The 13,479-nt window shown below is 39.1% G+C and overlaps 1 protein-coding gene across 1 annotated transcript in view; it reads left to right on the top strand.

Moving 5' to 3' along the window:
- cdc40 (cell division cycle 40 homolog (S. cerevisiae)) overlaps nucleotides 1-13,479 on the top strand; it is a 139,580-nt gene that overhangs the window by 60,748 nt on the left and 65,353 nt on the right. The window contains exons 5-7 of the mRNA XM_072246415.1: nucleotides 7,585-7,724; nucleotides 10,107-10,203; nucleotides 11,939-12,078. Of these exons, the coding sequence (XP_072102516.1) occupies nucleotides 7,585-7,724; nucleotides 10,107-10,203; nucleotides 11,939-12,078 (377 nt within the window). The remainder of the gene's footprint in view (nucleotides 1-7,584; nucleotides 7,725-10,106; nucleotides 10,204-11,938; nucleotides 12,079-13,479) is intronic.

Consider the following 13,479-nt stretch of genomic DNA (forward strand, 5'->3'; position numbering starts at 1 on the left):
AAATATGTAAAATGCCTAAGAAATGGCTTTTTTGAGCAGCATTTAGTTGAGTTTGCTAGGGGAAAGACAATTTTGGATTGGGTGTTTTGCAATGAAACTGACTTGATTAGGCAGCGTAAGGTAAAGGAACTCTCAGGAGACAGTGATCATAATAGGATAGAATTACCCTACAGCTTGAGGAGGAGAAGCTAAAGTTAGATGTGTCAGTATTACAGTGGAGTAAAGGGGATTACAGAGGCTTAAGAGAGGCCCTGACCAAAATTGATTGGAAGGGGACACTAGCAGGGGTGGCAGTAGAACAGCAATGGCTGAATGACTGGAGTTTCTGGGGGAAATTCGGAAGGCACAGGATAGATACATCCGAAAGATGAAGAAGTATTCTCAAGGGAGGATGAGGCAATCATGGCTGATGAGAAGTCAAAGACAGCAGAAAAGCAAAATAGAGGGCATATAATATAGCAAAAATTAGTGGGTAGTTAGAGGATTGGGAAGCTTTTAAAAACAAACAGAAGACAACTAAAAAAACATAAGGAGGGAAAAGATGAAATATAAAGGTAAGCTAGCAATAATATAAAACAGAATGCAAGAAGTTTTCTCAGAAATATAGAAAGTAAGAGAATGGATATTGGACCACATAAAAATGACGCTAGAGAGGTAGTTATGGGGGAACCAAGAAATGGCAGCCTAACTTAATAAATATTTTGCGTCAGTCTTCACTGCAGAAGACACTCGTAGTATGCCAGAAATTCAAAACTGTCAGGGCAGAAATGAGCATAGTTGCTATACCTAAGGAGAACGTGTTCGGAAAGCTGAAAGCCTGAAGGTAGATGGGTCACTTGGACCTGATGGACTACACCCTAGGGTTATGGAGGTGGCTGAAGAGATTGTGGAGGCATTACCAATGATCTCTCAAGAATCATTAGATTGTGGAATGGTTCCAGAGGACTGGAAAATTGCAAATGTCACTCCACTCTTCAGGCAGGGAGAGAGACAGAGCAAGGAAAGTTGTGGGCCAGTTAGCCTGACTTCAATGGTTGGGAAGATGTTTGAAGTCTATTATTAAGGATGATGATTCAGGCTACCTGGAAGTGTATGATAAAGTAGGCCAAAGTCAGCATGGTTTGCTTAATGGGAAATCTTGCCTGATGAACCTGTAGGAATTCTTTAAAGACTTAACAGTCAGGAAAGACAAAGGGGAGTCAATGGATGTTGTTTACTTGGATTTTCAGAAGGCTTTAGATAAGGTGCCGCACATGAGACTGCTTAACAAGATAGGACCCAGTGGTATTATAGGAAAGACACTAGTATGGATAGAAGATTGGCAGGAGGCAAAGAGTGGAAGTAAAGAGACCTATTCTGGTTGGCTGCCGATGACTAATAGTGTTCTGCATGTATTGTTATTGGGATCGCTTCTTTTCTCATTGTAGGTTATAGGTTTCACGTTAGGATGACAGAATTAAAGGCTCTGTGGCCGAGTTTGCAGACTATTGTGACTATGCTCAAAGTCACCAGAGTGACCATAAAGCTGGTGACTTATAAAGCAATGTAAAGTTATTCAGCATCCAGTGCTTTGTTCACATAAATGAGTATTACAACCAGGCATTTTGATCAATTTAGCTATGAATTTTTATCTGTAAATTCATATGCTCATTTTTTTCACAGTAGAGCACAAAATTAAGGGAAAGCATGAAAAACTAAAAATTCAAAAACTGAAATGTCAGCAGTTCAAAAATACTTACCTCTCCTTTGCTTAGTACGTAGTTGAACGACTTCTCACGTATATTCAGGCCGGTAGTCTTTTTGGATAAGAGCGGTAGTGGACAGCAATATTGAGGTCTTGCCAGAGATGTTTGATTGGGTTAAAGTCAGGACTCTGGCTGGGCTGCCTATGGACATCAATTTTCTTCATGTGAAGCCACTCCATGATTGCTCTGGCAGTGTGTTTTGGGTCATTGTCCTGCTGAATGATGAACTTCTCTTCCCCCCCCCCCCCACCAGATTAAGCATTTTGGCAGAGGCTAGCAAGTTTGTATCTAGGATCTCTCTGTATTTAGCAGCATTCATTCTGACCAGATGTTCAGTCCCTGCTGCTGTAAAGCATCTCCATAACATGATAACATGATGCTGCCTCCAGCATACTTTATGTAGGGATCATGTTACCAGGCTGATGTTTAGTATTAGATTCTCACCACATGTATTGCTTAGTGTTGAGGACAAAATGTTCCACTTTAGTCTCATCCAACCACAAGACCTTCTTCCACACCTTTACAGTATCTTCTCAGTGATGCTTTGAAAAGCCTTAAAGGGAAAGATGTTCTGCTTTTTTTTATTTAGCCAGTGCTTTCTCCTTGCCACGCTTCCTTAAGTACCCTTTTTGTGCAAGGTCTTAGAGTTTGTGGAGCCATGTACTTCATCTCCAGTTGCAGCCACTGCCGTCTGCAGCTCACTCAGTTACGGTTGGTGTCGGAGTAGCCTCTCTTACAGGTGCTATTCTTCTCCAGTGACTCAGTGTAGAGGGATGGCCTGACCTCAGCAGTGTTTCATAATTTTTCTGCTTTTTCCACAATGCACTGCACTGAACTCCGATGTATGTTCAGTACATTTTGTGATACTTTTTTATCCTCCTCCACATTTGTGCTTTTCTGTTATCATTTCCCAGACTTGTCTTGAATGCTCTTTTGTCTTCTTATTGGTTTGGCCTGTTGAAAACCTACCATACTTAAAGCCCTTACAGAGAGAAGGAGTATGTATTCTTTTGAATTAATTGAAACCAGGCGATTCTCCAATTTTCTACATCAACAGCAGTTGGTAAGGTAATACAGTATATTGCACCTGAGGAATGTTAGTGTACTAATTTCAAAGGGGTTGAATACTTCTTCAGCCTCACAACTTTCATTTTTAATTTTTAGTAAATTGTTGACAGGTTTTAGAATTTTTCTTTTGATTTGTCATGATGCAGACTGGTTTATAGATTAGATTAAAAATCCAATTTCAATGTATTTTAAATTGAGTAATTAGATGGTAAAGTGTGAAAATAGTTATTGGGACTGAAACTTTTTCAAGGCACTGTATTTATTCATCAAAGCAAGCAGGCATCGTTCCAGAGACACACTGGGTAGAGGTTCACAAACCCAAAAGTACATCACATTTTTATACCCTTAAAATCAAAGGTAACAGTAGGTGATTCAATATAATTTCAATAGTTACAATAAGATTATTTACTTCAATATTTTTAGTTGGCAAATGGTTCCTTTGAGATGCATAGTGGAAATACATTGTAATTGATAAGGCACCTCTGAAGGTCCAAACGCCTTTGGGAGAAACTAAATAAAACAAATATTAATATAAATGATGACAGGCAGACACCCAAAATTAATGTTCTTATGGCCGCCTCTGAGTACACGAATATGGTAAGTACACAGAAACTCCTGTGACCATGTTTGATATGCTACGTAACAACATCCATCTGATCTGCCAGTTTGAACTCGGGTAACAATGCAAATAACTTAGCCATGTTGCCTGGTTTGATACAAGCCAGTTAACACAACCTCAATGCCTTAATACTTGGCTGTTGCATGTTCAACCTCTTAGTCTGTGACACAGTTTAAATTCAACTTACTGCTTGCAATTTACAGTAAGAACTGAAGGCTGGGTGGCTTTGTGGCCAAGTTTTTGGGTGATAGGTGGAGGGGCAGGTATTATTCAGGAAGTGGGGAGTCTGCAGAAGGACTTGGGCAGATTGGGAGGACGGGCAAAGAAGTGGCAGATAGAACATATGTGTACAGTCATGCACTTTGATAGAAGGAAAAAAGGTGCAGACTATTTTCTAAACTGTTTACTAGGCTCAAGTCAGGAGTGTGAAGGAATACTCTCCATTTGCCTGGATGGGTGCAGCTCAACAATGCTCAAGAGGTTTAACTCTGTGTGGGATATAACAGCCCACTGGATAGGCATCTCATCCATAACCATTTTGTCACTCCACTATTGATGGATAGTCGTTGCAGTTTGTATCACCTGCAGCAACACAGCAAGACTCCTAGACAGTGCTTTTCAAACTTACAACCAGCTAGAAGGGCAGGGTAGCAAAAGCATGGGGACACCACCCCCTGGAAGTTATCCTCAGTATAACTGCCAAACCAATGCTGACCTGGAAATATGTTGCCATTCCTGTGTTGGGTCAGAATTTTGGCACTTTCTGCCTAACGACATTTGGGTATACCCACACCTCACCTCAAGAACGCAGATCACCACCACCTTCTTAGGGTAACTAGGGATAGGCAGTTGGGTGCTGGTTGGGCCTGTAAAGCCAACATCCTTTGAAAGAATATTAAAAGAAGATATAGAGCCACAGCTGTTATGGAGCTGTTGGCGGTGAATGGAATATGATATCTCTAGTGACAGTTTTTCAATGAGTAGAAAAAAATACAAAGAATAATTCTTCAAAGATAGGGAGAGAGATTTTGAGGGCATTCTTCAAGAGTCATTGAACTTGCAGTACTCTTGTCTGGATATCCACATGGGCTGACTATGTTTATATTTCACTGTGAGTCAAAGTGAAACATTGTGGCTTCGTGATGGCAGTGATATTTTGGTAGATGAGAAAAAGACCGCTGTTGAGAAAGAAACCTGCAAAGCAAAGTAACAAGCTAGTTCCAGAATCGGAGCAGGGTGGGATGTCTCAGAGGGCAAGATATTCTGAACCCATCAGCAGTGAAGGGCAATCTTTTCTGTGGCCTGAGTCAAAATCATTATCTGGAGAATGACAGCAATATTAAAACAATGCTACTTAGAAACATCAATAGCAAGTGTTTAGAGGAAGGTCCCATTATTGTTTGATTAACGGAAAAAGAACAATTCATTAAAGTTTCAGGACAATAGCTGCATGAACCATTGTAGTGATGTGAGTTGGTACTGAGTGAAAAATGATTGGCAAAAGCTTTGCGGAAGATCTCAGTGTCTTCAAAGTGTTAACAGAGCCCTACCAAGAGGGAATTCTCGCAGGTTGGCGGTTGTTATTTAAAAAAGGAGCTTCAAGAGCACTTGTCCATTGTACATGTCCTATAAGTGGCGACAATAGAGCTCTACAAACTAAATAATAGTACAGAAGGGATAAGCGGAGTGCATTGTACTGGAGTAGTCCAGTGGCGAGAGAAGAATTAGCAGGCTTTGGCTCAAAGGAGGCTTTGGCTTGGAAGAAGCATCAGCTCTGTGTAAAGTGTCTGTTAAGGTTTCCTTTTTGTTTTTTATTTCTCTCTTACTGTACCATTTATGTGGCTGTGGTGTGCTCTTCGTGCCAGATGTTGGAGAACTGGGAGACCCAGAGTCTCCCAGGGATCTACATCTGCGTGAAGTGCATCCGGCTGCAACTCCTTGAAGACCTTGTTAGGGATCTGGAGCAGCAACTAGATGATCTTCGGCTTGTACAGGAGAGCGAGGATATAATTGATCAAAGTTATAGGGAAGTAGTCACCCTGAAGTTGGAGGAGGCGAATAGCTGGGTGACTGTCAGGAGAAATGGAAATAGGCAGTTAGAGCAGAGCACCCCTGTGGTCATTCCCCTCAAAAACAAGTATACTGCTTTGGATACTTTTGTGGGGGGTGACCTCTTGGGAAAATGCCACAACGGCTGGGTTACAGGCACCAAGCATGGGTCCGTGGTGCAGAAGGGAAAGAGAGAGAAGAAGGGAGCGGTAGTGATAAGGGACTTGATAGTGAGGGGAACAGACAGGAGATTCTGTGGACATGAACGGGATACCCGGACGGTATGTTGCCTCCCAGATGCCAGGGTTAGGGATGTCTCAGATCGTGTCCACAACATTTTGGAGACGGAGGAGGTGCAGCCAGATGTCTTGGTACATATTGGTACCAATGACATAGGAAGGAAAAGCAATGAGGTCCTGAAAATGTACATGGAGCTTAGAAAAATAGAGGGCTATGGGTAAGCCTAGTAATTCCTAAGGTCGGGACATGTTCGGCACAATTTTGTGGGCTGAAGGGCCTGTACTGTGCTGTAGGTTTTCTATGTTTCTGTGTTCAACAGGGAGGAAATTTAAAAATCAGAGATGCAGAGGGACTTGGGAGCCCTTGTGCAGGATTCCCGAAAGGTTAACTTGCAGGTTGAGTCAATGGTAAGGGAGGCAAATGCAATGTTAGCATCCATTTTAAGAGGGGTAGAATATAATAGCAGGCTTGTAATGCTGAGACTTTATAAGGCATTGGTCAGATTGCACAGAGTATTGTGAGCAGTTTTTGGGCCCTTATCTGAGAAAACAGAGAGAGTCTAGAGGAGATTCACAAGAATGATTCTGTGAAGGATGAGGAGCACTTGATGGCTGTGGGTCTGTACTCGCTGTGGTTTAGAAGAATGAGAGGAGATCTCATTGAAACCTATTGAAAGGCCTAGATAGACAGTATCCATCATCAGGGACCTGCACTTCCCAGGTCATGCGCTCTTTTCACTGCTGCCATCAGGAAGAAGGTACGGGAGCCTCAGGACTCACACCACCAGGTTCAGGAATAGTTACTACCCCTTAACTATCAGGCTCTTGAACCAAAGGGGATAACCACTCAACCTCACTTGCCCCATTATTGAACTGTTCCCACAAACACTTTCAAGGACTGTTCATCTGATGCTCTTGATACTTATTGCTTGTTTGGTTGTTTGTTTATTTATTTTTCCTTCTTTTTGGATTTGCAGTTTGTTGCCTTTTGCACACTGGTTTTCTGCCCTGTTAGTGTGGTCTTTCATTGATTCTATTATGCTCATTTGATTTATTGAGTATGCCCACAAGACAATGAATCTTGGGACTGTATATGGTGATATATATGTACTTTGATGATAAATTTACTTTGAATTTTGAATGGATGTGGAGAGGATACTTCATATAGTGGATGAGTTTGGGGCCAGTGGGCACAGCCTCAGAATAGAGGTGCATCCATTTACATAGAATAGAGATGAGGAGGAATTTGTTTAGTCAGAGTGGGAATCTGTGGAATTCATTGCCACGGACAGCTTTGGAGGCCAAATGATTGAGTATATTTGAAGCAGAGGTTGATAGGTTCTTGATTAGTCAGAGCATCGTAGGTTACAGGGAGGAGGTAGGAGAATGGGGTTGAGAGGGATAATAAATCAGCCATGATGGAATGGTGGAGCAGGCTTGATGGCCGTGGCCGAATTCTGCTCCTATGTCTTATGATCTTATGATGGATTTGGATCAGTCTCTTCTTTTTTTATTATAATTTATGACCCTGTTTTATTGCCTTTGAATTACTGATGATGCTTGAATTTGGTTTGAGCATAATACCAAAAGGACATAAGAAATAGATGAGGTTTGGACCGCTCATCCTTGCAATTCAGTAAGAATATGGCTGATCTTTTACTTTGGATCCACTTTACTGCCCTAAACCTGAATCCTTTAATATTCTTAATAGCTAAAAATCTATCAGCCCTTTTGCTCCTTGTGTGGTTTTTCAAGAATAAAATATTTGAAACATTGCTGAATGACATTTTAATTAAAGTGAATTTGCTCAGCTTTCTTATGTATTTGCCAACATGTCTTTTGTATTGATTTTAAAATTGTGCAGGACTTACAGTATTTGAATCTGGTAAAAAGAAATCAGAAAAGCGAAAGAAATTAAAAGAATCAGACCCAGCAAATATTGAAGGCTTTCAAGGACCTTGGGCAAAGTATGTTGATGAGAAGGATGTGGCCAAGCCTTCAGAGGTTAGTTTGTTTACCTGTGCAAAAATAGATAAATTTAGGATCTTCATGTGTTTAAATAAAAGTTGCAAATTCTGAGTATTTTAAAAAATATTGTTGCCCAATGTATTTTATCATTTATGACAATGGCAGTCATGGACTTCTGTAAAACAGAAGGCTGCAGCTTTTCTCAATTTCTGCATATTTGTGTATAAGAATATCTTGCCAAATAACAAATTGTCATTCTTTCTGATAACTTAGCAGTTATTATTATGGTGAGAATAATTGATGGAATGTTTGTTGGCTACTACAATTTTTGGCTCAGACATAACATAATGAGGCAGCTAATTTTGAAATGAAATGTTCGAAGAAAAATCGGTGTTAATTTAGTGTAGTGTAGAGGCAGAGAACATGGAAATGCATTTTGGCCCACCAAGTCTGTGCCAAATGATCCTACATCAGTCTTTATTTTTATCCTTTCCACATTGTCATCAACTTTCCCAGATTCTACCGCTCACCGACACGTTAGGGGCAGCTTACAGTAACCAGTTAACCCATATGCCTTTAGGGTGTGGGAGAGAACCTGAACATTCAGAGAAACCCATGCATTTTTAAGGACAATTTGCAAACTCCACATTTGACAACACCTAACATCACATTTGAACCCAAGTCTCTGATGTTGTGAGGCAGCAAACTGTACCAGCTGGGGCAATGTCCTGCTTCCAAGTGATATTTACCAGTGGTATTCTTCTCCTGCTATGGACTGTGGTTATGCACCCTGCTATTGACTTGAATAGCAGATGGGACTTTGTACGGTATCAGACTGACTCTGGTCAGTTTCCACCAGCAATCCTCCCTTACTTGCAATGTAATGTACAATTGCAAGTCAAAAGCCGCTGTGTGAGAATAGGATCATGACCGTGAATTCAAGATTTGATATGTAAAATTTTTGCATATCTACCTTTTGCCAATGGGCATTTCAAGCATGCATTGATTTCCTGCAGTGGCGCTGATTGAAACTATTACATGGTTTAAAATAAGGCACACACTATTCTGGTGCTGAAACTGATATTGCCAAGCACATATTCTGTAAAAAGTCCATCTGAAGTTGGCAGTGTGTTATAAACATAGTATTGCTTTGTTAAATTGGGAGCTTTTTGATAAATATAGAGCTTCCTAGAACTTCTTTGACTTGCGTTCGCAACAATTCCTTAAATCAGTTCCCAGTATATATTTTTAAGTTGTTCATATGCACAGTGGAAGTAATGCATGACTAGTCCTGTGAGTTACCATTTACCTAGAATTATTATGACATCAGTTGGTAAATGAGAGATAATGGGTACTGGAAATATTCAGCATTTATAGAGAGAGAAGCAGTTAATGTATCAGGTTGCTGCCCTTCATCAGATGAAAGGTCATCCCTTTGAAAAATTTGTTTTCCCTCCTCACAGATGCTGCCTAGTATTTCTACCATTTTCTATTTTGTTTCATATTTCCAGCATTTGTAGTATTTTGCTTTTGGATTTCAAAGTAAGGTTCTTTCAGTACCTTATCTCATACGACTGACAAAGTACTGTGCTGTGTTTCTCGAGTAGGCAAAATTATGATTTTATTTCATTTAAACCTTTTTTACTGTATCATAATTGCACTGCTAGTAGAGCTATTGCCTCAAAGCTCCATCAACGCAGGTTCAGAATTGACTTCTGGTGCTGGCTGTATGGAGTTTGCACATTCCCTCTGTGACTTTGTGGGTTTCTTCCAAGAACTCGGGTTTCCTCGTACATCCCAAAGTAGGTTAATTGGCCACTGTAGATTTTTGTCGGTGAGTGGTAGAACCTGGTGTTGTTTGACAAGAATGTGAGAAGAATAAAAATGGGATTAATGTAAATAAGTGCTTCATTGTCTGCATGGACTCGATGAGTCAAAGGGCTTCTTTCAGTGCTGTAACACTGAACGGCTAAATCAAAGAAACAACCTTTCTGACAGGCAAGTGGCAAATTGTTTGGAGTTAGAGCAAATTTATGTGAAACCATCCTGATAAAACACTACATAACTGATTAAAAATTTGGGAAAGTATTTGCTTACTGCACATTAATAATATTAGAATGTAATATTATTCTGTATCCTTCTGCCAACAATATATAGAGCAAAGCCAACACTCATGTATCACAAAAAATCACTATATACTTTAAATCTCTCAAACAATTTGAAGTTATTCCTGCTCGTTATAACTCGTGGTTTACATGTTCTCTGTTATTTCTAATTAGATCATCCTTTCATTCTCTGTGCACATTCTGAACAATGTTGCTGTGTGAATAATCAATAAAATTATATTTTACTGCAGGCTACTTGATTTAAATAATGTTGTTACCCTACTTGATTTAAATAATGTTGTTAATTCAACAGGAAGAACAGAAAGAACTTGATGAGATCATCGCAAAAAGGCAGAAGAAGGGCAAACAAGAAGATGAGAAACCTGCAGAAGAGAAAACAATCCTTCACAGTAATAAAACCTTCATTTTGTTTGTTTGCTTTTCCACAGAGAGGGTAACAACTTTGATATTTTGGAAAGGAGGATTTGAATGAATTTTTCATTTTATTTCACACCAGCTACAAATTGACGGCACTCTAAAGTATTTTGCTGCCTTTGTTTTTTTAAGTACTTGTTATATAACTTACTGTCTGTGCTTGCTTCCTGTCCGGTATTCCTTATTCTCAAACTTCCTCATCTCTTAATTTTGATACCTGTTATGTTGTTGTGAACTTTCACTTAAGTTAAAGCCATAGAATTTTGTGACAAGTTCCCTAAAAAATCACTTGCAATGGTGTGCCCAAGAAAGTTGGTTGTGAGGTAGAGCTGAATTCTGAACAGGTATGAAGTGAGAAAAGAGAAACTGGAGATCAGATCTGCAGCTAGCTTTACTGGAGTGCTTACATTGGTATGTTAAAGAGTCCTGCGACACAATACAAATAATCGGATGATCTCAATTTGGAGACAATATGAGGATTTCCTTTGCAGGACATTTTTATTGTTGAATCCCAAACCTATTATTCATTATGAAATTGGATTTAAGTGAACAGAGTTAACACTCCGCATGCCTACTTATGTGGAAAGAACAAGTGCAATATAGATAAGGGTTAGAGTATGGTTATATAGGTCTGCAGTTGGAAAAGGAAAAAAAAGAGAAAATTAAAGTATTAGTAATAATTTGAGGGAGTATATATTTTTATAGAGCTAGAAGCAGAAGAAAATGAGCAGAGAACTAAATGTGAGCAAGAAACCTTAAAAGCTAACCATCAGACATGTCTTACTTCAATAGAATTAAAAACACTACATCAGATAAAGTATAAAGATAGTAAAATTGAAGAGCTGTAGTGGGATCTGTAAAAGAGCAGTTGCTGCCAAAACAAGGAGGATATTAATGTAAAAACATAGGGAATGCTACTCTATTAAGTAATAAATTTTTTCTTTCATTTATTTCCTGCTATTATTTATTTCTATTTTAGCATTTCCCCTTCAATTTATCTTCACATTACTGTTCTCCGCAGTCTTTCGAATCTGAATTGGCAGCAAAGTAATTTAGCATTTGGATAGTTCTGCATGTTACACTTACAAACGAAGGAAAGGTTTTGCTGGTGAGATTGATTATAGGCATACTAAGCCTAGGTGTGAATCATGTACTTTTGCATTTGGAAATATTGAGAAACAACTTGCAGAGCTGGTGCACTTAACACTTACTGACATCTAAAAACTAGCCCTCGTGTTTTATTTGATATATTATGAGAACAATTTCTGCGAAGTAATGAAAAATTGAGTCCAAGATGCTTATTCAGTGACAAGAAATGGGACATTTACACTTCACTATGCACAAAAATAAAGCACTGGAGGCAAAATGACTTTCTGAGAAGTGTATGTGGCATGGAAGGAATATAAACTAGCATATATTAAACAATTATTCCAGATTTGTAATTCCACTTTTTGTATTGATGAGCCGAATCATACTTAAGATGCAAGTTTAATTGACGAAATTAAATCTCTCCTAGAGCTTTTTGTTTTCATTTTCACATTTGTATTCCAATTCACATTCCAATTTTTATGGTTGTAAATTAATATGATTTTTAAGGGAATTCTTTCAATGACTAGAATTTAAAAAGTATTTTCCTTTATTGCTTGCCTCCTGAAGAACCTGAAATAGTTCATGAATAAAGCACTAAGCAGGATTGTTTTCTCTTTACAGTCAAAGATATGTATGACTATCAAGGCAGATCATATTTGCACATTCCTCAAGACCTTGGAGTCAATTTACGATCTGATCAACCACCTGAGAAGTGTTACCTCCCTAAGAAGCAGATGCACGTATGGGCTGGACATACTAAGGTACCCTTTCAGATTGCGATATTGTAGGTCTACACCTGCTACTTTTTTAAGAATTTAATTTTTTTATCCTTTTTATTTTATATTGTATAAAAACTGTGCTGTAGATAGATACAACGCAGAAACAGGCCATGAGTCCATACCAACCAGTAACCACCCATTTACACTAATCTTATATTTATACCATTTACTTTACTCTCCCCACATTCTCTTCAACTTCTCCTAGATTTTTACCACTCCAGTATGTTGGATAATAGCTGGATAATTTACAACAGCTAATTAACCTACCAACCAGCAGATCTTTGGAAATTGAGATGCAAAACCAGCACTGAAATAGACCCACATCAGAAGAACATACAAACTCAACACAGAAGGAACCTGAGGTTAGCACTGAACTCAGATCTCTGGCACTATGAGATACAGAGCCTCATAAAAGTATTCTGCCCCCAACCTGTTGTTCACATAAATAATGTTATTTCAGGGATCTTGATCAATTTAAATGAGAATTTTTATTTGTGAATCACATGCTCATTTTTTTCCACAGTAGAGCCCAAAATATGGGGAAAGTTGTAAATAGTCATAGTCATACTTTATTGATCCCAGGGGAAATTGGTTTTCGTTATAGTTGCACCATAAATAATTAAATAGTAATAAAACCATAAATAGTTAAATTAACTAATTAATTAGTTAAATTAATTAGTAAAGCACGAAAAACTGAAAATTCAAAAACTGAAATGTCAGCTGTTCAAAACTATTCATCCACCTAGGCTTGGTACGTGGCTGAATCACCCCTCACAGCTATTACATCCAGTAGTCTTTCTGGACAAGTCTCTATCTGCTTTGCACAATGTGATGGAGCAAGGTTTATCCATTCCACCTTGGCAAAATTGCTCAACCAGATTAGTTGGGAGCAGCGGAAGACAGCAATCTTGAGGTCTTGCCAGAGATATTCAAATGGGCCAAGTGCAGGACTCTGACTGTGCCATTCAAGGACAGCAATTTTCGTGATTTGAAGCCACTCCATGGTTGCTCTGGCAGCGTGGTTTGGGTCATTGTCCTGCTGAAAGATGAACTTCCTCCCCAGTTTAAGCTTTCTGGCAGAGGCTAGCAGGTTTATATCCAGGATTTCTCTGTAGATTAGCAGCACTCGTCTTCCCATCATTCCTGACCAGATTTCCAGTCTCTGCTGCTGAAAAGCATTCCCATAGCATGATGCCACTGTATTTTACAATTAGGATGGTTTTTCCTGGCAGTTGCCACATGTACCTCTTAGTGTTGAGGTCAAAATATTCTGCTTTAGTCTTATCTGACCAGAAGACCTTCTTCCACATCTCTACAGTATCTTCTAAGTTTTGCTTTGCAAAGCCTTTACAGGCAAGGATATGCTTTCCTTGCCACTCTTTC

Source organism: Mobula birostris, chromosome 2 (genome assembly GCF_030028105.1).
Source record: "Mobula birostris isolate sMobBir1 chromosome 2, sMobBir1.hap1, whole genome shotgun sequence".
Classification (NCBI taxonomy): domain Eukaryota; kingdom Metazoa; phylum Chordata; class Chondrichthyes; order Myliobatiformes; family Myliobatidae; genus Mobula; species Mobula birostris.